General features: G+C 33.6%; 2 protein-coding genes and 1 long non-coding RNA gene across 17 annotated transcripts in view; 2 read left to right on the top strand and 1 right to left on the bottom strand.

The window, feature by feature from the left end:
* Positions 1 to 1,433: 1,433 nt before the first annotated feature.
* LOC114176612 (ATP-dependent (S)-NAD(P)H-hydrate dehydratase-like) lies at positions 1,434 to 13,033 on the bottom strand. 12 transcript variants are annotated; one of them, XR_003603031.1, is made up of 8 exons: positions 12,805 to 13,033; positions 8,212 to 8,240; positions 7,457 to 7,533; positions 3,914 to 4,173; positions 3,160 to 3,236; positions 2,929 to 3,038; positions 2,717 to 2,848; positions 1,434 to 1,985 (listed from the first exon to the last, which is right to left on the bottom strand). XR_003603031.1 is itself a non-coding variant. In XM_028061698.1 (8 exons), exons 1-8 carry the CDS (start codon positions 12,938 to 12,940, stop codon positions 1,872 to 1,874), a joined length of 918 nt encoding a protein of 305 aa, XP_027917499.1. In that variant the 5' UTR covers positions 12,941 to 13,033; the 3' UTR covers positions 1,434 to 1,871. The 12 variants fall into 12 exon arrangements, 11 of the variants coding, with proteins under 11 accessions (XP_027917499.1, XP_027917500.1, XP_027917501.1 ...); XM_028061698.1 differs by having other exon boundaries at positions 2,717 to 2,831; XM_028061699.1 differs by having other exon boundaries at positions 2,717 to 2,831; positions 3,914 to 4,170.
* On the top strand, positions 1,675 to 2,424 carry LOC114176614. Its single transcript, XR_003603032.1, has 2 exons — positions 1,675 to 1,839; positions 2,228 to 2,424. It is a non-coding gene; the product is annotated as an uncharacterized LOC114176614 (long non-coding RNA).
* A 5,971-nt stretch (positions 13,034 to 19,004) lies between the features above and the next one.
* The window catches only part of LOC114177462 (ATP-dependent (S)-NAD(P)H-hydrate dehydratase), a 28,572-nt gene continuing 23,316 nt past the window's right edge, over positions 19,005 to 24,260 (top strand). For 2 of the 4 annotated variants that reach the window (XM_028062817.1, XM_028062818.1), the window contains exons 1-2: positions 19,005 to 19,065; positions 19,560 to 19,604. The gene's annotated coding sequence lies outside the window, so the exon portion shown is untranslated. The remainder of the gene's footprint in view (positions 19,066 to 19,559; positions 19,605 to 24,260) is intronic. The other 2 variants (XM_028062824.1, XM_028062828.1) reach the window with 2 other exon arrangements.

Raw genomic sequence — 24,260 nt, 5'->3', positions numbered from 1 at the left:
AAGATTTTTTAAATAATAGTTAAACATTAGTCTCTAAATATCTGCAGTTTTAGATTTTTTTTTTCCTTAAGAAACACTTGTCTTTATGCATTTATATGGTGTGTATTTCGTGTCTTCAATGTTTTCTTGACCACGAATTTTTCTGAAGTAACCTAAACCTAAGAGATGATTTTCTTTTATCTAAATATTTTCTTTTATCTTCCTTTAGATAGGTTTAAAGTTTTTGTTGCACATAATAGATGTGTCAACGTGAAAATGATTCGAATTTTTTTCTTATATATATAATATTTAATTTAGGATTCACTTTAATTTTTATACTTTTTATTTAATTGAGTTTGTTGTTTTTTACTAGAATCAATTTTTTTCTTTATATTATACTGGTTTTAACTAGTTTAGAAAGTGTCACTTGTTAAATCATTAAAAAATGTTATTAAGAAAATGTTAAACGACGATAATGTTAATTTAACAAAAATATCAAATTAAGTTTTTTTTAATAAAAGTTGATATTGATTTTTTTTATATAGAAAAATATAAATATAGAGATAAGTTGCTAATTAATTAAGTTTATATATATATATAATTAATCTATTTATTTTATAAATAGGTTTAAGTCATTATTTTATAATTATGCTTCTCAATTTATCATAGTGAATGTATGCATATATTTAACTTTTTTTTATATATACGACTTTTGAATTTTATGGACGTCAGAAGATCGTTAGGATTTCGAAACAAAAATATACTATACAAGTATACTCAAATTAAAATTTTAAAATACATTTATACCTTATTAATAGCTTAAAATTAATTTTTAGAAAAGGTAAACTAACAAGTTCAAATTTCATATTTTATAACTTGTTTATTATGAACTTATTTTTCTCTCATCATTCTGATGATTAAGAGTGTGTTTGATTCAGTGTTAGAGAAATAATTTAATTGAATCAATTCTCTAATACAGAAATAAGAAATTAATTATTTTTCATTCAATATGATTTCTTTTATTCTTTAATTGATTCTGAAAACCAAACACTTACTATTTTGCATTAAAAAATAGATTTTAATCAATTTTACATCAATTTAACGTATAATCACGTATTAATTTGTTCAAAAATAAATCATAACCTCGTAAAATATTTAATACGACCACATTCTCATATCATTAATCGATCAAAGTACAATTTTCATTTGTGTAGAATCTTATAAAACATATAACTATTGGATTAAGTTTGGACTTTAAACCTTTTAAACAAATTTCATTCGCTCGGCTGTATTTTTTATTTGTGGCCACACAATATTGCTAAAACTAACCATTTTTGTAGAGGGTTAAAACTTGGTAAGACAACAATGAATTTATATGTTCAAAGACCACGATCAAAACAGAATGTAAAATGAAAATCCTCATCATAAATTCCATCTACACAGTCACAGAAACGGGAAAGCACAACAACACGATTCATAAAATTGATAAAATATTATATACACTAAACAAATGAATCCTATGAGTTATAATACAATTATTGAATAGTTATTTTAGTCATCAAAATATGATTGTTCTCGTGGTACTAATATCCTGAGAAGGGTATTTCTGAAAAGTATAAATGCAATGAAACTTAGCAGCTAGGTGGGGTGTATTTCAAAATTACCTTAGCCCAATAAATTTCTGGGTGTTGTTCAGGATGGTCTTTTTCTTGTTACAAATAATCTTGACCTTGTTCGTGGCTACCCCTTAGCTGTTCTAACACCAAATGTCAATGAATATAAGCGTCTTGTTCAGAAAGTACTGAGTTGTGAAGTAAATGATGTAGATGCTCCTCAACAACTGCTATCTCTTGCCAAACAGTAAGTTCCTTGATTCAACATACTAGCTTCTTTTATGTCAATGCTTTCAGACAATTGCTCTTTTGTGTGTTGTGATGTTTATGAAACATGTATCCAGACAATGAGTCTGAGTTGTAAAATTTTGTGCATCCATACTTGTACTTGGACTAATAGAGTGGTAAAAAAGCATCTGTTAGTTCTCATTGTGTTTTTAAATTTACTCGCTCAGCTCCTGATTGTTTTTGCTAAAAGGAGATTAATATCTTTGAACAATAAAGGGAGTTAGATGATGGCATAATGCTGAAGTAGTTTGCTTTGATCCCCAATGTTTAGTTATTTCTCACTATTATCTATGTTGTGATTCAATGCTCCATTTTATTGACAATTATGGACTGTTGTTAATGAACAGGATTGGCGGTGTTACTATCCTTAGGAAAGGAAATTCTGATCTTGTAAGTGATGGTGACACAGGTAGTTCTTTCACAAATATAAGTCTTATTTTGTTCTTTATTTTGGAGGAGGGGGATCAAAGATTTTCCTTGAATAACAGTATTCTGCAAGGGCAACAAAGAAGTCTTTCATTTTAGATTAGTCTGTTTTGGTGCACGTGTTGGGTGTCTCCTATGGCTATATTGATTAGGCCTTTAGAGGGAATGGATGGGATTTACCATCCTAACATTAACATGTTACACTTAAGAGGGAATGGTATAGGAATAGAGAAGCTCTGACCTAAGATCGCATCTTGTAGTCTGAAGAAACACAACTCACTAAAAGACTAAATGCATATACCTCACTAAGAATTAGAAAGAAAAATTATGAATTTAAGATAAAACTCGAAAAATTAAACACCATGTGTAATAAAAGAGGTACACAATGAAGCATTCAAGAGAAAACATACCAGAAGAAATGGGTCTCTTCCAAGGCCTGGACCAACAACAAGGCAGTTAAATCTTTCCATCCACTTATCAACTTCAGAAAGAACCTTGCTTGCTATGGATCTCTTGTTTTCGTCCCTGAAATTAGTCTCTCACTAAAAACAACACCCACTTGGTTTCGAAATGTTCATACAGGGGCACAATATAACATTAACTAGAAGACTGGATGTTATACCCGACACTATAAGATTCTTCCAAAACAGGGTGCACAATCAACTCAGGACTGTAGCTTTTGATGACAGGAGCAGCATCTTTTGTACAAAAAACATGGGACAGATCACCACCCTGCATGGATGGGAAAATAATGGGATAACTTGAATTGATAGAAAAGTTTTTCTTTCTTTTTCAGATCAAGAATTCAGTTAAATGGCAAAATGCAAGATATGAAAGGAATGCTTGCACTAACAATTTTTAAGGCCGAAATTGCAGCAAAATATGGAGCTCCTGTGTACTCACGGCACCCTCCAATAACAGCTATATTTCCTGATTTGAAACATAAGTGAAGGAAACATTAGACATGTCTTCTTCTTCTTCAGCCAAAAAATAAAATACAATGATACAGGGTCCTGGATTACTTTTTCGCTAACTGAATGAATCACCAATTTGGGCTGTGTTTGGTTTTTCTTTTGGGGTGCTACAAACTCAATTTGAAAAATAAACCCAGTTTCATGGCATGTTTGGATACCCTAAAAAATAGGTCTGCACATCAAAATTTTGTCTGAATACTGAAATTTTCAGAAACAAAACTTAGGTTGCCTCGCAAATTCACTTTCAAAACTTAAGCTTGGATAAGTTTAATCTGAACTTAAGTTAGCAAACTTATATCCAAACATTGTCTCCCAAATATTACCCTTACTATCAAGTAGTCGTTGAAGTAAAACTACATATATGACTAATACTCCAAATACAATATCCATTAATTAGTCCGTAAATTCATATATTTCAGTAACTTTCAGGAACCATTTTAATGTTTTTTTTAATATTTAGGAGACTACTTATCATAACTTCTATTAATTACATATATATATATATATATATATATATATTCTGCTTTAGGCACCGTTTAGAGCAAGAGTAATACATCATGTACTAAATCTATGGTTTATTCTCTAGTAATAGAATGGATCATAGAAAGATGCAATGCAAGGATGTTGTTATACCAGCCTGGCCTTTATGTCTGGTAGGATCAAGGGCAGGAGTAATTGCTCGAATAACACTCTCAGAGTCAACCTCAATAGACCTTAGGGCTTGCATATCTCTAGAATGAGGTCTATGATCAATGGAGCCTTCCACACACCTTATCAAGAATTGTTGTCTTCTGAAAACAGGAGAAGAAGACAATATGCAACTTTTTGCACAGTCCAACAATAATCGGGAATTCATGCCATCTTTCATTAGCATGAGCAAACAACAGTCCCTACTAACACAACACAGGCACTTTTATCTCTTAGAAATTCGGAGGAGTTAACAGTGGTCATAGCCAGAGATGAGTTTAAAAAATGGCCATCTCATAAAAACTAAATTGCGAAGTTAATTTCTTCGTAATAGTAAGCATGCCGACATTATTAATTTCTTCAACAAACCAATTGAATTTTCAATTTCTTACCAGAAATGTTAGAGAAACACATAGTTTGATTGAAGCAAAATAGAAGTTTTGAAATTGACGCAGATAAAGGGTAAAAAGAGGATACGATACGGCGATTCACAAACTTGGCAATACCTGCAATTCCCACCGTTCCAGAGAGCTTTCGACTTCTATGGTTACAGTATGTTATGATGACTCAGCTCAGTTCATTATTCAGACCAGTCAAATATTGGGCCAACGAAATTCTAACAGACTATAATATATTATTGGGCTAAGGTAATTTTGAAATACACCCCACCTAGCTGCTAAGTTTCATTGCATTTATACTTTTCAGAAATACCCTTCTCAGGATATTAGTACCACGAGAACAATCATATTTTGATGACTAAAATAACTATTCAATAATTGTATTATAACTCATAGGATTCATTTGTTTAGTGTATATAATATTTTATCAATTTTATGAATCGTGTTGTTGTGCTTTCCCGTTTCTGTGGCTGTGTAGATGGAATTTATGATGAGGATTTTCATTTTACATTCTGTTTTGATCGTGGTCTTTGAACATATAAATTCATTGTTGTCTTACCAAGTTTTAACCCTCTACAAAAATGGTTAATTTTAGCAATATTGTGTGGCCACAAATAAAAAATACAGCCGAGCGAATGAAATTTGTTTAAAAGGTTTAAAGTCCAAACTTAATCCAATAGTTATATGTTTTATAAGATTCTATACAAATGAAAATTGTACTTTGATCGATTAATGATATGAGAATGTGGTCGTATTAAATATTTTACGAGGTTATGATTTATTTTTGAACAAATTAATACGTGATTATACGTTAAATTGATGTAAAATTGATTAAAATCTATTTTTTAATGCAAAATAGTAAGTGTTTGGTTTTCAGAATCAATTAAAGAATAAAAGAAATCATATTGAATGAAAAATAATTAATTTCTTATTTCTGTATTAGAGAATTGATTCAATTAAATTATTTCTCTAACACTGAATCAAACACACTCTTAATCATCAGAATGATGAGAGAAAAATAAGTTCATAATAAACAAGTTATAAAATATGAAATTTGAACTTGTTAGTTTACCTTTTCTAAAAATTAATTTTAAGCTATTAATAAGGTATAAATGTATTTTAAAATTTTAATTTGAGTATACTTTTATAGTATATTTTTGTTTCGAAATCCTAACGATCTTCTGACGTCCATAAAATTCAAAAGTCGTATATATAAAAAAAAGTTAAATATATGCATACATTCACTATGATAAATTGAGAAGCATAATTATAAAATAATGACTTAAACCTATTTATAAAATAAATAGATTAATTATATATATATATATATATAAACTTAATTAATTAGCAACTTATCTCTATATTTATATTTTTCTATATAAAAAAAATCAATATCAACTTTTATTAAAAAAAACTTAATTTGATATTTTTGTTAAATTAACATTATCGTCGTTTAACATTTTCTTAATAACATTTTTTAATGATTTAACAAGTGACACTTTCTAAACTAGTTAAAACCAGTATAATATAAAGAAAAAAATTGATTCTAGTAAAAAACAACAAACTCAATTAAATAAAAAGTATAAAAATTAAAGTGAATCCTAAATTAAATATTATATATATAAGAAAAAAATTCGAATCATTTTCACGTTGACACATCTATCATGTGCAACAAAAACTTTAAACCTATCTAAAGGAAGATAAAAGAAAATCATCTCTTAGGTTTAGGCTTTTTATACCGGTAAAAAAAGACTTTTTATACCGTTTCTAGCATCGGTATAGAAGCAGGCGGTATAGAAGGTTTGATCTTTCTACATCGGTTCCATGGCAGGTATAAAAAAATTATTTTTTATACCATTTCTAAAACCGGTATAAAAAGTCCTCTTGAAAATGAAAAGTTATGTAAGAAAAAATGACTTACTATACCGATTATAGTTCCAACCGGTATAAAAAATTACACATTTTACACCAAGTATGACCTCAACTGGTATAAAAAGTGATTTATTATTTTTTTTATGAAAAATTCGTTTATGCTTCTTACCACATACCAAACCTGTATATAATTACCCAAAACATCAAAAAAACAAATCTCATTCAATCTAATATTTACATGAAATTGAATGTAATGTTTATATGAAATATAATACTACTCCAAAACGAATTACTACATAAGTCATAAAACACCTAACATTATCTTATATATTGTATATAATTACCCAAAACTTCTAGAAAACAAATCTCATTCAATCTAATATTTACATGAAATAGAATCTAATGTTTATATGAAATATAATACTACTCCAAAACGAATTACTATAAGTCATAAAACACCTAACATAATCTTATATACTGTATATAATTACCCAAAACATCCAGAAAACAAGTCTCATTCAATCTAATATTTACATGAAATAGAATCTAATGTTTATATGAAATATAATACTACTCCAAAACGAATTACTATATAAGTCATAAAACACCTAACATCATCTTATATACTGTATATAATTATCCAAAACATCCAGAAAACAAGTCTCATTCAATCTAATATTTACATGAAATAGAATCTAATGTTTATATGAAATATAATACTACTCCAAAACGAATTACTATATAAGTCATAAAACACCTAACATCATCTTATTTAAACACCTAACAACAGTTTGTATTGAACAGAAGAAAAGAAAGTGGCGAAAGAGAAGTGACATATGAGATAAAGAAGGACAAAATTCACAAGTTAAATTACTAAACAATGAGAAAAGCCAAATTCTTCTACTCGTCAATTTCTTAAAATAAATAGGAATCCTTATGAATCAACTGAAAGAAAATAATAAACGAACCATGGAGATTCAAAATAGATGGGTGAGAGAAAATTATTACCTTAAAAGTGAGTTTTGTGAAATGAAATTAAACAATAAACCAAAGTCTAAAACATGAATGATGTGTAGAAAATAAAAAACATGTATGATTTAGTTTGAGTACATCAGTATATGAATAAACCACTGCTAAAGAAGAAAGAAATAATCAGATCCATACCAGAAAACTAAATCAGAAGTCAATTCATTACAAGTATAGTAACCACCGAACTGACCTTGGAAGGATGCACAGAAGATCGATATTACCTATCCAAAAGTCTTCCCAAGAATGAAAACCTCTGCAAAACAAAAACTAAAACCTCTTCAAAACAAAAATGCTTCTACTTTTACATCCAAATACGAATTACATTCCCGATTAAATCAAATAATTTTTTCAAATACTTTTAGAATGAGATTCGTTGGATGCAATGTCATTCGCTGGAAATGAGGTTTAGCACGATTTTTCTTTCTTTCTTAAATTAGACTTTGATAACTTTAAAAGTTACCTTATACTGATAAAAGAAATTTCCCAAAAATATGTACATAATAATTGAATAACACGACACGAATGAATAAAGTTACTCTCAAATCAAATCTCAATAAATAATAAAAACCTTACAAATCCATCACGTGATGTGTCTAAGCTCCTCCAACATGCTTTTTTTTTTCTCGGAATCTTGACTTGGTAGTGAGTAATACTAGAGTCTTGAATTTAACTAAAGTTTAAACATGCCTTAAAAGTAAGTTGGTTTAATTTTGAAAGAACATATATAAAATATTTCAAAAAAAAAGAAAAATCTTCGTGCCTTCGAAAACTAAGAATAATTATAAATATGTAAAACGTATAAACATTATAATTTCTTAGAACTAAACAAATTATCGTAACTTAAAAACGAAATGATCGTAATTTTCAAAAGAAAATAGACATAAATGAACATAACTTCAAAAGAGGAGAGTGAAGCATTATACAATAGTCAATGTTGCTTCTTACCAAAAGGATCTTCCCTTCTTGTGCTGTCTCTGCAGAAAAAGAAAACAGAAAAAAGAGAGAGAAAATAAACAAGTGAAGAACAAAGACAAACAGAAATAAAGTTGAAGTTCCTTAAAGAGATCATGAAAGTTTGCACACTGACATAAAAGGTGACGTGTGTCATCAAAGATATTAACCTCATTTATTAGACATTCGATTTTATTTTATTTTAGTCAGCAAACCAAAACAAAACATTGCCTCACTTTCTCACTGCTCTGTGTTTTACCTTCTACTTACGTCTATCAGAAAATATAACAACTCGATTTCCCCATCCCCAGTCTTCCAATCTGAGAAACTAAATAAGTCGACATAAAGTAATTCAATAGAGGTGACACTTCAACACACATCATGTAGAGAAACTTTTAAGCTTAAGCAATTGGGAGAAAACAGAGATACGTTTGTCTGACACATAGGAAAGAAAAGAAAAATAACATAAAAACAAGTAGGTAGAGTACAAAAGCAAAAGCAAATAACTAAATTTGACAGATAAAATAATTAGAGTAATTATATACAAACTTATCGTTTCACTAATACTTACAATTGTTTGTATTGTCTCTCTTTTCTTATAGCAACGTATGTGAAGATTGGTATGAAGGTTTTAATTAAAAGATGGTTGAAATTCAAAAAGAGGCTGTCCAATTTAATGGTGGGAACAAGAAAGGAGACTCAGAACTCTGTCCAATTTAATGTTCAGCTGTTGAGAGAGCCAACACATCGTTTAGCTTATAAATTTGTTTCTTCTGTCTCTCTCCTTCAGCGCTTTCTAATTTATGTTCTTCACTCTTTCATGCCCTCACATCATAGTACTACTTCTACTCTTGCATTTATGCATGCATTATCAATTATTAACATTCATCATCAACTCCACTTTCCTCTCATCATCAACGTTATTTCAACAATTATGAGTCATTGATTGGAAGAAAAGACTTAGATAGGAAAACCTGCCACTACTTTAACACCAAAAAAGAAACCTAGTGCAATGGCCACACTTTTTGTTTAGGGCAATGCATTTCAATTATCAGTTCTAAAGATTTTATCACACTGGCCTGGCAAGAAGCAAATTAAAAAGAAAAAGGTTTATGGTGTGCGGTGAAAGGAAAGTAAAGGGAATCTTTCTAAGATATAAAAATAGCTTATATCTTACGTGAAAATAGTTCAAACTGATTTATTCAATTATAAAAAAAAAATTAAAATCCAGGTGCTTATTATAACCAACTCATATTTGGGTGGTACGTTCATGAAGGGAACACACTCTACACACCAACTCATACATTTTGACATATACAATAAAGTAGTATCACAATTTTCTTGTTAGTGTGTCTCCTTTTGGTGAATTTTCGTAATTAATTAATTTCAAAGCTACTACTCCTAAAATGTTTCTGCCACTGCACCTATTAATCTAGGAGGGAATTCTGTGACTCTGAATGACTAATTTATTCCATGCCTCGTTTAAGAAATTTCATTTCAAGTTTGAAAGAGACTACAGAAATCACGTGAATTTGAAAGTGATCTCCATGATGTACATTGAGTCCATTATCTTCTTTGGGCCTTTGGTCCTTAACTCATTTAAGTTTGATACTGATATTCTAACAGTTCTTGTTTTGTTCACAAGAAAAAAAAAAAGCAGTACTGGTAAGCCAATTGAAGAAATGGTGCTTTAATAATGCGCAACTAAATAATGTTGCTTCCTAAGTTCGATTAAAATTAGAAGTTTCTATGGAATTATTTTTTGTATTGACATTCTATTTGAAATTTGAAAACAGTCACTACATATAATTGTCTGATAATCTCGAGAATCACACCTTTAGAGATGAACACAAAAGGCTAAAACATATCTTATGGAGAGCAACTCAGAAGTTAGTCATAAAAATCTATTGGTCTATTTGGAAAAGAAAAAAAAAAAACAGGAAAAACAACACAAATAATGATTCCTCTTTATTTGATGAAAAATAAAAATTGACTTTATAAACAAAATATTCTTCTCTTTTCCATTTTGTTTCCTATTTGACAACCAAAGGAAATGTTATGACTCCCACCCAGTACATGAGATCAGTGTGTTTTCTCTTCATTTCTGCTAATAAAAAGGAAATGAGAGCACACAGAGGAAGAATATTCACTAAATACAATCCAAAAGAAGAAATAATTAAGTAAAATATATTTAAATATACAAAATAAAGCAGATGAAAAAAATCTAGAGAAGCTCTACTCCTGAGAGAGAAGACTTTTGATAGTCTTTATCCAAGTAAGCCTTTAGTAACAGACATAACTAATGGATTTCATATAGTACAACCTATGATCAGAAAACAATAATCAAGGAAAAAAAGAAAAATGATTGATCACAACTATTAAATTTCTATTAGAGATAGTACATATTTGCAATTAAGAGTGTTCTTTACAACTATATTCCCTTCATGCTTAAATATAGCAACAAACATCATGCCACCTAACCCATTGCACGCATAATTTGGCCACAAAGTTTACGATTATTATGTAATCCTTGCATGTCTCTGCTTTCATTTTATGCTGCAAGAGTCACACTCTGCTACTCTCAAAACTTCAGTGTGTAGTTCTTATAATTTACAAGGAGCACTTTCATTTAGCATGCCACTCTTTTCTTTCACATAGTAGGACTAAAAGGAGTGAACTGCACCAGCAAAGAGATTTTGTTTAAATATGTTTTAGCAACTGAGTTCAATCCATTTAGTCCACCCTCTCCTCTGATATTTTGGTTTTTAAATTAATGGCTGCAACCATGGTTATCAAACTCGCGGGTTGACTCGTACACCCGTACGAGTCTGCGAGTCATGACAGTGTTCACGGGTTAACTCGCATATAAACTCGTTTTTTTCAAACTCGTAATGAACTCGGAGTAAACTCGTCGACTCGTACCAAACTCGCGAGTTCGAGAGCGAGTCACCGAGTTCGAAGAACGAGACGAATTGACACAAAAACATGTTGTTGGCTTTCGGATTTTGAGCCCAAACCAAAACCCCAATGCCCCAAATCGAAAATCCAAGCAAAAATAGAGATCGAAACCCAACTCGAAAACCCTAATCGAAGAAGAAGAGAAGATCGAACTTGAAAACGTTGACCTATTTCGAAATCTCAGCCCCGGTCATTCACGTCGCAGCTCCGATCATCTCGCACGGCAGCTCTGATCGCCTCGCGTGGCAGCTCCGTCGGGTCGCTGGTTCAGTGGCTTCGTTGTTCCCTTCTTCTCTTTTCCCTCTTTCGAATTAATGACATACGTATATAATATATCTTTCTTTGTTTTTTATTTCATTTTTTTTACTTTTACTGATCATTACATATATAATATATTATATATCTTTCTTTGTTTTTTTATTTCATTTTTTTTCTCTGGCTTTTGTTGTTGTTCTGTTACGTGTATATATATATATATATAATATATCTAGTTTTGCTTTTTATTTATTTTATTTCTGATTTTCTAAAAATTAAATTATTTGATTTTTAATTGATTGAGACTGATTTATAATGTCTGGAAGTGAGACTGGCAAGATAATGTTGTAGATGATAAAAGTAGAGGATTGGGGTCAAAAAGTTTAGTGTCTGCAACCTCTCTGGACATGACATTACTACCTGCCCAGAGGTTGCAGACACTAAACTTAGTCTAAACCAAATATTAAAACCAGAGTTTAATAGTATGTCCATGTGTTGGTATCTGTACAACAAAAGCCAAAATATAGGTATTTGGATTGGGCATTAACGACCACACCGAAACCTTTTTATCTCAATTATAGGGTTCGCAACTTGAATATACCAGAGAACTATCCACTAAAAGACCAACGATTAACTTGCACAAAGGAGGCAAGTTCTAGTTGTCTTAGTCTATTTCAACAAGAGTCATCACTTGTCAGGGATCACGATTTCATGATTAGAATTTGGTAGCTGGCTTCATGCAAATTCTGTCAAATCACTAATAATTTTGCAGAATTTTGGAAAATTCTGAACTATTCTCTTGAAGAATTTAGCAGAATCCAAATAATTACTGTTCAATTCAATTCTAGTGTTTCGGATAAGGAATTGTTTACCAAGTGTAGTCACCTGCTTACGAAGGGTGACCACATTCATTTGAACCAATACCCGAAGAACAGTCTTCAATATGCATACAACCTCATGCTTCTGTTAAAAGTCTAGAGCATGCATAGCTAAGGGCAAAACCTCACATTACATTTTCCGCTGGGATCAAGATTATCGAACTCGCGGGTTGACTCGTAAACCCGTACGAGTCTGCGAGTCATGACACTGTTGACGAGTTAACTCGCATATAAACTCGTTATTTGTCAAACTCGGAGTAAACTCGGAGTTAACTCGCTGACTCGTACCAGACTCGTGAGTTTGAGAACGAGTTACCGAGTTCAAAAAACGGGATGAAATGACAGAAAAATATGTTGTTGGCATTCAGATTTTAAGCCCAAATTAAAACCCCAACGACTCAAATCGAAAATCCAATTGTAAGCAGAGATCGAGACCCAAATCCCAAACGGAAAACCCTAATCGAACGTTGACCTATTTGAGTTTGATATTCATCACCTTCGACGCCGTAGCTCCGCTCGTCCACGTCGCAGTTCCGATCACTTCGCGTCGCAGCTCTGTCGGGTCTCTGGTTCAGCGGCGTCACTGCTCCCTTTTCTTTTCCCTCTTTCGTTGTTCCCTCATGCGTACGCATTCCCTTCTTCTCTTTCTCCTTTTACTAAACATTATATCTTGCTTTTATTTTTCCATTTCATTTTTTTTGTTTTTCTGACTTTCGTGTTTGCTGCTGTTACGCGTGCATATATATATATATATATATATATATATATATATATATATATATATATATATATATATATATATATATATATATATATATATATATATATTTTGCTTTAATTTCTTTTAAAATGTTCGTTTATCTTATATGTTGAAGTCGTGTTTTAATATTTTAATTTATTTATTATATAAATATATCTTTTAATGCATTTTTTTATAAAATATATATTTTATTTTATATATGTATATTGTACGATATATTTTTCATATATAAATGGTAATATGTTAATATGTGATAATAATATAATATTATTAAGTTAATATATAAAATAAATTTATATTTACTAAAAATGAAGTGAATAAATAGAGAAGAAAAATCCTAGATAAACAAAAAGAAAAAAAGATAAACAATTTTATAAAAAATAAGTAAAAATAATTATTAATTTTAAAAAATTTAATAAATAATTATATTGGAAAGGGTAAAATCGGTATTATAAAATGTAGATATAAAAGAGGAAATAATTTGATCTGCCACTTTCTGCACCAAAGAGTTTATGCTACGTGAAGCGATGTGAAGCTCTTCAGCCATAGGTAAAACCTCTTCACATGTTTTAAGAGCAATGAGAGTGTCTGTCCAGTAACCAAACACATGATTAAGGAATTTTTCTGTCTGCATGATGAGATTCCCCTCTCCATAGTTCTCACTCATTTGCAGATACTCTGCTGCACACCTGAGACCAACCACATTCGATGCATTCAACTCCATTTTGACACCATAACAAAACTTAACAACATGCAAAAACGCCTTGGCTCCTCTAGGTAGACCAGGCAGTTCCAAAACAGACTTATCAGGTTCGCATGGTACTTCCCTCATCAAACTTTCTAGCTCTCTGCTTCTTGATATCAGTGGAAACTGGTAACGCGGCAACAAACGAATTAATCATGCAATGTGACTGGTAATGACAACAAACAAATATATAGGTTGAAGCATAACTGATACTCCTATTGTTTTGTGATGCATTCAGTGATATATCTTCAAAACGCATTGTGTAGAAAGTATGAAAACACACCTTGTGGAGATGGAAAGATGTATCACCAATTTCAATGATGATATCACTTGGAAGTCCAGTTGAGCAAAGCCTAGAATAATCATTTGGAAGCCAACAAGGTTACTGATAACTGATAAACTATAACAAGATTTCACTAATAAATAAAATGATGAATTATGTACAGAATATATAGCCACTGTTGATGTAACCCTAAGAACAAGTATAATTTAATTGAAGTTATAATGTTCTCAATTGTGAATTCGATTTTGAACATTTGTTGGGAAAAACACACGACGAATGGAATCATCCACGCATACAAAAGATCTTTAGATGAAACACACACAGAGGTTTATCATGTTGGTTATACAACCGATCTACTTTGTTTGTAACAGTGAAAACATATTTCACTGCCATGCATGTATTCATCAGCCACCAATAGACAAGACAGAAACTTCCTCCGATTAACCAAAACTAGTGTTTTAAGCTTGTCAAAGGATGAAGGAAACATGCTATAACAGTGACACAAAAAAGGGACAAAGATCACTTATGAGATTATAGAGATGTAATTAAACAATAAGAAAGAAGTGGAAAAGAACTGACCAACTTTGGCCATAGAGGTAAAACATTTCAGATTTGGATCCCAGCTTCATGCACGCCATTTGTGGCACTTAATTAACGTCAAAATGTTCCTTCAAAGTGGCAAACAAAATTAAAAGCTACATGATAGCTATTATCCTTTTTCTCTTTGTTTCTGTTTTGGGTACTGAGATTTTTTCCACGTTTTTCTCTCACAGAAATAATTTGTTATGCCAATGTGTTGTAGTGTGTATACTGATTCCGGTTCTAAAGGTGGAAAATTTAGGAAGAAAAATAAGCTACAGCTGTTATGCTAATGTGTAATGAGAAGAGTGATTCTCTATTGAGACTGTTAGAATTAAATTTCGTTATCGTAATAATAAAAATAAAACACTATATCATGGTTGAGTTTAACAAAAGTTCTCTGTGCTTAAAGCATGTTGATGAATGCTCCATTTATTATTAGATTCTATTGTCAGTAAAATTTATCAATATATATATATATATATATATATATATAGTATTAAAGAATATATTCATTAAATTGTAATAAATAATTGATTTAAGCAAATCTATTGAATTTTATATTTATAAACAATAATAGATCACGTTAATAAAATGTATTACAAGTTTCTATCAAGAAATTATTATAAATTAAGTATATATTAAAAGAATTACATCTAAAGTAAAAAAATTATTATTTTGAAAAAAAAATAATATCATATGCATATTCTGTTATCTATTCGAGCTGATATTTGATTTTATAAAAGAAAATAAATTTTTGGTAAAAACATTTCTCACAGTGTATTTTTGTAAACATACATTATATTATTATTATTATTATTATCCTATATATATATATATATATATATATATATATATTAGTATAAACATAAAAAAAATGGATAATTAATAATTAAAAATAAATACACTTCGCACTTGAAAATTATATTTTACTAATTTGGTATGCAAATCTAATACGGAGTTTCATAGAATATGTACAAAACTTTAGTAGAAAATAATTTTCAATTAGATCATGCCTAAATTTAGGTTAAATTAATTTATAATAAAAAAGGAAGTGAAAGGGAAAAAACTATTGAATACTTTTTTTCTATTCTTATACATTTAATAAATGAATCAGTCATAGTGGTATTTTCACCCATGAAATCCAGGTAAGGAAACCTATGATATATGAGAGTCAATTTATCATACTTTTATATTCTTATATATTTCTAATCACATATGTTTTTCCATAGATTTAAAATAGCTCCAAATTTTTTTTTCATTGACTACTTTGTATACACAATGTTTAAATGTTCATGCCAATAATCTTTAGGATGCTTAAAGTATAAAGTATAATAAATAGTATTATAATTTTTTTTCTTAGATATAAAGGTATATATATATATATATATATATATATATATATATATATATATATATATTCAATATGTTCTTTCTAGCAATACTTATATTTATTTTAAAGTTTGAAAATTTAATTTACCATTACAATAATATATTAATTCATTTTCTTTTTAATAATATTTGTATGTATTGTTTTGTTATTGGTCAATTAGACACAATATCATTCCTGAAACTATATCATCTTTTTAGGTTTAAGAAATATATTATTTATGATGGCATTGAATCAGGTATTTTTTAATTATTTGACAAAATTTTAATACAATTTTTAAAATATACAAATATTTACTGGATCCAGTAGTAAAAATTAATCAAATTCAATATAAACATTGTTTTGTTGCCTAATAAATTAGTTCAGTCATGATTAAGTTACATATTATTTTTATTGTAGAATAATATTTTTAACAAATGTTCATCGAATTTAAATTGTCAAAAGGAATGGTTTTATGTGAATCAAAATTGACATACTTTTAAATAGAAGTGACCAATGATGATAAGTAAATACTTTTGCATTATAAAAGGAAACATGTGTTACCTCTCAATTTTCATTTTCAAAAAAAGACATTAGAATCAACTTTTTTTTTATCATGTAAAAATATTAAGTTTAAAATAATTATTTTAACCTAAGTTCATGCCTAAAAGAAGTTCCTGTAAGATAGATCCAACACTTTTATTTTTCACATGTATAAAAAATTAGATCAGTTTAAAGTGAGAAAGTGATGATCTATTATTAAAAATATCTTATAAGCTTAAACTATCTATAATCCCTCATTTCCTCACTTCTTGAAGTTAAATCTAGTGAGTATTGGTAACAAGAAGAGAAATGGATTGGTTGGGCTGATTGGGCCGGGTCGACTTGAATGAACATTTATGTGATGAAATTAAATGACAGGAAATGACGCACCTATTTTTTGTTCCTGCACCCATAGATGTGAGGAAATGACAGTTTTATCCCCTATTTTTTCCTTTATGCCTAGTCTTGTACCGTTTGTCATCGATAAAAAAATAAGGAGAAGAAGAAACATGAAGGAGGAAGGAGTGAGAAGAATAAGCATGGTGGAGGAAGGAAAGAAGAAACATGGGGACACCTAATATGAAAGAAGGGAACACGCGATTTGAAAATATTTCTGAAACACTGAATCCAAAAGGTTTATTTAAATGTATTTCAAAACGTACTTACAAATTTAAAAACACTTTTCAAAATGTTCATGTAATTTTATTAAATATATTTTGGGTTATGTAATCCAAAGGTATTTTGAATATAAAAATATGTTTTGAAATGTATATTTCGAAATGTATGGTTTTTAATATATTTCAGATTTTACGTTATGATACATGGTTTTGCATTTGAAAATATTAATAGCACAATTTTAAATTATTTTAAAAAATAAGCATATTTATTCAATTTGTCAATCATTGATGCACAAATAAATAAACGTTTCAAAGGAAAGGGAATAAAGGACTTTGAAGGAGGACTGAAAAACAAAGAACATAACGAAGAATGTAAAGATGTAAAATGAAAGAGGAAGAGATGTATGAATAAATAAGAATGACAAATAAACTTGACACCGTAGATATTGTTTAACCTTGTCTCCATTTTGACAAAGAATACTCATAGTGTAAGGATAATATCAAAATTTTCATTTAGGTATAGAGATTTGGTAGGAATGTACATACCCTCTCATTCCTATTCACATACCTATCCTAATAGTTATTTCGCTTAATTTAAATTGCCAAATTACTGTATTTATTAGGTAACCTAATTGATATTGAAATAAAAACATTAAGTAAGCTAACACCAACTCAGATATTAATGTTTGTGTACAGGTATAAAAATGAGGATAAATTATTTTTTTTTGAGAGGAGTATAAGGTAATTAGGGATGACAACGTGTCAGGTCGGGCACAAATAGTGCCTACCTGACCCGCAAAAAAAATAAATTGTTCGCTACCCGGCTAATAAACCGACGGATATCTGTGGATACCCGATATCCGCAAATATTTAAAAAAAATTATTTTATAAATTTTTTAATATTAAATTATACAAATAAAATATAAATTAAATTAAATTTTAATTATAATTAAATTTGACATAATAAAATATACTGCTAATTTTAATTTTAGTTAAATTTAACTTAATAAAATATAAATTAAATTTTAATTTTAATTTTTTGCGAGTAATGGATACCTACGGGTACGGATAGTATGATACTCATACCCGATCCGTTTATAAGCGGGTATTAAAATACCCACTACCCGTTATCCGCGGGTAGTAACTATCCGTCGCGGATTTTATCCACGGATATCCACGGACGCGGATATTTTTGCCATCCCTAAAGGTAATAAAGTTCGTTCTGCTCCCACCTTATTGTTTATATTTAGGGATAACATTTATCATTTTATTATCTATAACAATATATAAAGAAAATTCCATATTTTGTGTTCACATTTCAAATTTCTAATTTTACCTTTTAAAATATAATTATTTATTAAATTTTTGAAAATTGACCGTTATTTTTACAAGTTTTTTATAAAATCGTCTATCTATGCCTTTTCTCTTTTTTCCTATTTATCAACCGTTCTCTCATCTTTTCTGATATATTCCATTTTATTTTTTATAAATATAATTTTATTTTATATATTAACTTAATAAAATTACAATATCATCACCTACTAATATAATATCATGTATATGTAAAAAATGCGTATACACATATACGATAGCGCTTGTGTTTACGCTAGTAATTTTAATGAAGATAATTTGGGGTTTATAAGTTTTGTGGGGTGCGGGAAGAAAAAAGGGGTGCAGGAAGAAGAAGCAGCAAATCTAGAAAACCCAATTGTTTTGATTTGACCCAAAATGAGACTTGAGCATCATCTACGGTGAATCGGGAGTTATTACACTCCAATCTAATAAACCCAAAATTGCAGTGTAGACTTCAGAGTCTTCCTCTCCTTCTCAACACATTCAGATCGTCGATGCCGAACGCAGGGTAAGTTTTGTCTTTTCTCGATAACATGCACGTCGACTTTCGCTCAAGATCCGTGTCAAAATGGGAAATTTGTTCTCCTGCGCTGATTAGTGCCTAGAAAATATGAACTTGCAACATGGGTATAACAATGAGTATCGTAGATTCATGGGAATGGGTAATTCTTGTGTGAACAATGCGTGCCATCTGTGTTTTGTTGCTTACTCTTGTGTTTTTTTAGAGTTCTGGGAAATTGAGATTACATTATTCTAGCTGGTTTGTTAAAAAGATTTGTGGTGTATGATTTGGAGCGGATTTAAGTGGACTAGTTTGTCCTATTTATGCAATACAATTTTTGATAAATTAGATAGATGATTTTTTTTCTTCAAAACAATTGTTATATTTCTGTGTTCTTTTTTTGAGGAAATGTTGGGTGTGTTCCATTCCACTATATTTGGCGCCGTCCAAAATGCTCTTTTCTATATATTGCATGACTAATATGCCAACGATCCTTGCAGATTGACTTGACCTCTCACATTATTAAGGTGTACTTGACATTGAAGGTAACCTCTCCATACTATTACTTTTTTGATAGTAGGATTCTGTTTGGATAATTTTTCCCTCGAGCATGTGTAGGAGAAGAAAATTAGAAGAAAAGATGAAATAGGTTTTCTCAATGGCTAAAGTTAGTTTATGTACAAGTGAAAAGTCAGATTTTTGAGAAGCGAGATCTTTTTATAAATTAGTTTGTACACAAGTTAGTATTAACTTAAGGATTTCTTTTCTTAGTTTCTTCTTCTGGAAATGTTTATCCAAACAGGTAAATCTGGTGTTTGTATTGGTTTAAGTTATGCATATCTGTAAACTATGTTCCATGTTCAGCTGGGAATAGGGACTTGGCTTTAAGTATAATATCTGATTAACTTACTGGCATGTAAAAGTCATGTTTAAGTTGGCTAGATGAATTTTATTTATTATAATTTTGTGAAAAGTGGTTTGAACCAAACTTATGTCTATACAAACCAACGTAATAACACATTAGCACATCTCATGCATAGAGTTTTCTAAGTTTCACTTTTGAATTTTGTTTCGGGGTAGGGACCAAGAGCCTACTAAAAGAATCTCTCCAGTATCCTCGACGAAATCCACTCCTTAGCTCGATCGGTTGGGATGACGATCGGGGTACCTGTCTAAAATACTCTGATGCTTAAGTTAGGAAGGGCCGATCGGTATATGAGAATATCAGCTGTAATAAATGCGAAATTAAGATCTCCACCAACCTACCTTTGGGCCCTATTTATAGCTTTCGAGATGGGCCTGTAATTAGGGTTTCTTAATGACGGCCCAATGATCCCTTAATGGCGATTATTGACTCGTTTAACCGATAATCGTTGGCTTAAGTTATATTATCGTGCGACCGATGGTCGCTTGGCTGGGTTAATGACGATATGTTTTCAACAAGCTAATAATGTGTTTTACCGATCGACCGTCAAGTATTTTTATAAGGTTCGTCGCTGCTGTTCAACTGATGAACCGATGGACCCTCGTGGTCAGAGGGTCCGCTGTTGTTGTTTTACCGATGAGCCGATGGGCCCTAGAGGTCAGAGGGTCCATCGTTGCTGTTGTACCGATGAACCGATGGGCCTTAGAGGTCAGAGGGTCCACCGTTGCTGTTGTACCGATGAACCGATGGGTACGAATACGATTAAGTCTCGACTTATATGTTCGACCGTTTGATCGATGGTATGGCATCTTATCTGTTTGACCGATGATCTTATGTTGTAACGATGCTACATGACTATTCGTTTGACCGTAAGACCGATGATCCCTTGAGGGTCTTATATTTGGCCGAGTGACCGATGGACATACAGTACACAAGCCCCCCCAGCCTCGAGCGATAGAAATGAAGCGAAGAGGTTTTATCAAGACCGTGGTGCCGATCGACCGCCAGCGTTTCCCAACGGTTACATTGCCTCGAGGATCGTGCTTGACAGTTACGATTTCAAACGTCGCGAAGTATGGACCGTCGATCTGATTGTGATCGTAGGGTTCTGGGGTTGCCACGTGTCACATGGTCCCCCCTATAAATAGGTTTGTGTGGCTGTCGTTATTTTCACGCTTTCCTTTCTCTTTCTAGCCGAGCTTCCGATCGTTTTCTTCTATCTGCAGGTAAAAATGTCTTCCAGCGCGTTGGGTTCAGAGGGTCTGTCGAGTGGAGCGGTCGGGTGGTCTGGGGGCGTTGGGTCGGTTTCCGCCCTGTTTGAATCGTCTGAGTCGGGGACTTCGCTCGGGGGAGTGTCGGGCGCAACAGGTTCCCCAATTCTCCTGAGTGGCAGTTCTGATGCTGAGCGACCGGTCGTGGAGGCGGCGGAGCAGGTCGCAATTTCTGACGAGAGCGGGGACATCATAGGGATCGACGTTGGCGACGAGGGGGACGGAGCCGATCTGCCGGAAATATCGGGGTATGACTGGGCCCCCTATGAGCCGCGCACACTCGCGACCAGGTTTCGATGGGGCAACGACCTGGGGGATCTGGTCGAGTGGACCAGGATATTCAGCGAAGAAGTAGAGGATAGACACCTTCGGGTCAAGATATGTGCCGGCAACGAAAGAGTGTGCCATGGGAAGGGAGAGGCGAGGCTAGACTTCTTCTATGTGTACGCCTGCCTTTTCCATGATCTGGGCTTGACCGTGCCGTTTACCGATTGGCAGATGGCAGTCCTCCACCAGATCCGGCGCGCACCGACGCAGATTCATCCGAACGCCTGGGCGTCTATGCAGGCGTTCGACGTCCTATGCCGAGCGGCCGGTCTGACACCCACCATGCCTCTGTTCCTTCATTTCTATAAGACTCGACCGACGACGTCTAAGGGTTGGGTTTCGTTCCTCGGGGCGAACAAGAGTTTGCTCACCCTCTACCTTGCCTCCTACAAGGGTTTCAAGACCGGATTTTTTAAGGTCGCGATTCCCCGCAAGGGGAGGAGATATATCTTTGACGAGCAGGATCGTCCTAAGTTTCCGCTGTACTGGACGGCGTAGCCCCCTCCTACTGATGCTTGGGCAGAAGAGCGGTTGACCCCGACCGAACGGGCTGACCTGGCTGTCCTCAAGACCTTGCCCAACAAGATCCCCCCGCGGCCGCTGATCCAATGCCTCCGCTCCCCGGACTTATCGAGGGCGGTTTATGGTTAGTTGTTCTGATGCTACCGATCGTCAAATTGATTGCAGTTAACTTATTTATTTTTCTGTTTTTTGCAGATATAATGGCTCGGACGACTGCTCCCAATGCCGAGTTTCTGGCTCGCGCTAAGACCCGACGAAGGGGAGAGGATACCGCTGAGGAAGTGGTGCCCCTTACGACCGTCCCTGCAGCCCCTTCGACCGGTCGTGCTCCAACCGCCATAGCCCCTGCCGCTCCTTCCGGTACCGCCCCTCGGCCTCGTTTCATTGTGAAGCCGCCTGGTTCTGGTGCCGCTGCGGCTGCTGCTGGGGACAAGGGGAAGAAGTCCAAAAAGGATGACTCCCCGACCGGCCGTCCTCTTAAAAAACAAAAGAAGGGGGAGTCATCCGGATCCCTGGCCGACGCTTTTCTTGGCGGTGGTGCTCGCCTTGACAAAGATGTCTATCTTCAGCTGGGACCTCGAGTGACCGACGCACTGAAAGACGTGTCCGAGGAGGATGCCCTTCGGACCGCCGGGGAGCTCACCCTTAGGCTGGCTGCCTTATATACAAAGTTTCCTCGCCCCGAGCGGAGCAGGATAGAGGACCTGGAAAAGGAGCTCGCAGCGGCCAAGACTGAGCTCAACGAGGTGAAAGCGTCGGCGGCTGACCTGAAGGCTCAGTTCGATCGGCTCAATGGTATTAAAACTGAGCACGCCAAGTGTGCAGGGCTACTGAAGGCCGCGGACGATCGAGCCAAGGCGGAGCAAGCAAAGGCAGTTGAAGCCGCCGACGAACTACGCAAACTCCAGCGCCGCTTCGACGATCTAACTCTGGAGCATATGGCCGCCGTGGGTTCAGCCTCAGACTGGCAGAAGAAGGCAAAGGATTTAGAGGCCGAGCTGGGAGTGGCCAACGAGCAAGTATTTGCTCAATATGAAGCGGGCTTCCAGAGTGCCGTCGACCTGGCGGTCTTCTACTATAACTGCTCTCCCGACCGGTTCGACGTACATATGGGGGTGGTTGATGGGAAAGTGGAGAGGGTATTCGACCGGCTGGACGAGGTCAATGACCCTCCTGTATAAGATTGATTTTATTTTTATTTGCACATTTTGATATAACCGATCGAACCCGATCGACCATTTGATGGATCGCGTTCGCTCGGTTATTAGGTAATTTTTTGACAAACACTTATGTAAATTTTTAGCTCCCTCTTTATTTCATCTGCTGAATTTTTCCTACTTCCGCTCGTTTATTGCTTTACGTTGGCGACCGGCCGAACTTTTGTCGTTTCCCAGCATTGGCGATCGGCCGTGTAATTGTTTAACTTGTTAATTCTGTTTGATTGCGCTTAGTATTGAACTGACCGGACGATCGGCGTGCATTCGTTAAACTATTGTTATCTTGATTATTTGTTTTGTACGGTTGACCTTCGCGCGTTCAATTTGTTTTTTGAGATCGTCGGTGTTATTCCCCGATCGACCAAGACAGCTCGTGTCACTCGTTTACCCGTAGAGTAATTAGATCGCTAGGATCGGTGCTGACAGAGCGGGACTTCCTCTTGGAAGTCCCTCTCTCGATCGGTCAGGCTTTGCTTGGGTCCCGTAGGGAGTCCCTTCGGTCAGATTGTTAGATGGAGTTGCATGAAACGCTCATTTTATTTATAATTAACTGTAGTACATTTTGAGATGTGACGCGTTCCATGTGTTGGGTATTTCTTTGCCACTCAAGTGCTCTAGCCGATAGGCTCCGTTCTGCAGGCTCTCGGTCACGCGGAACGGGCCCTCCCAGTTTGGTGCTAGCTTTCCCTGTGTTGACTTCTTTCGGGCGTCATTGGTTTTTCTCCAGACTAAATCTCCCTTGACAAAACTTCTTGGTTTGACTTTCGCATTATACCTTTTTGCCACCATTCTCTTGCACGCTTCAGCTCGCACGGCTGCCCGTTCTCTTCGCTCGGTCGTCCAATCTAACTCCTCGTGCATTCGTCCATAATTCACCTCCAAGTCTTGCATTTCCCGTCGAAGTGTCGGTTCCCCTACTTCGACCGGCAGCATGGCGTC

The sequence above is a fragment of the Vigna unguiculata genome, chromosome 3, assembly GCF_004118075.2.
Source record: "Vigna unguiculata cultivar IT97K-499-35 chromosome 3, ASM411807v1, whole genome shotgun sequence".
Taxonomy (NCBI): Eukaryota; Viridiplantae; Streptophyta; class Magnoliopsida; order Fabales; family Fabaceae; genus Vigna; species Vigna unguiculata.
The sequence above is the reverse complement of the archived record's forward strand: the minus strand, read 5'-3'. Positions and strand labels throughout refer to the sequence as shown.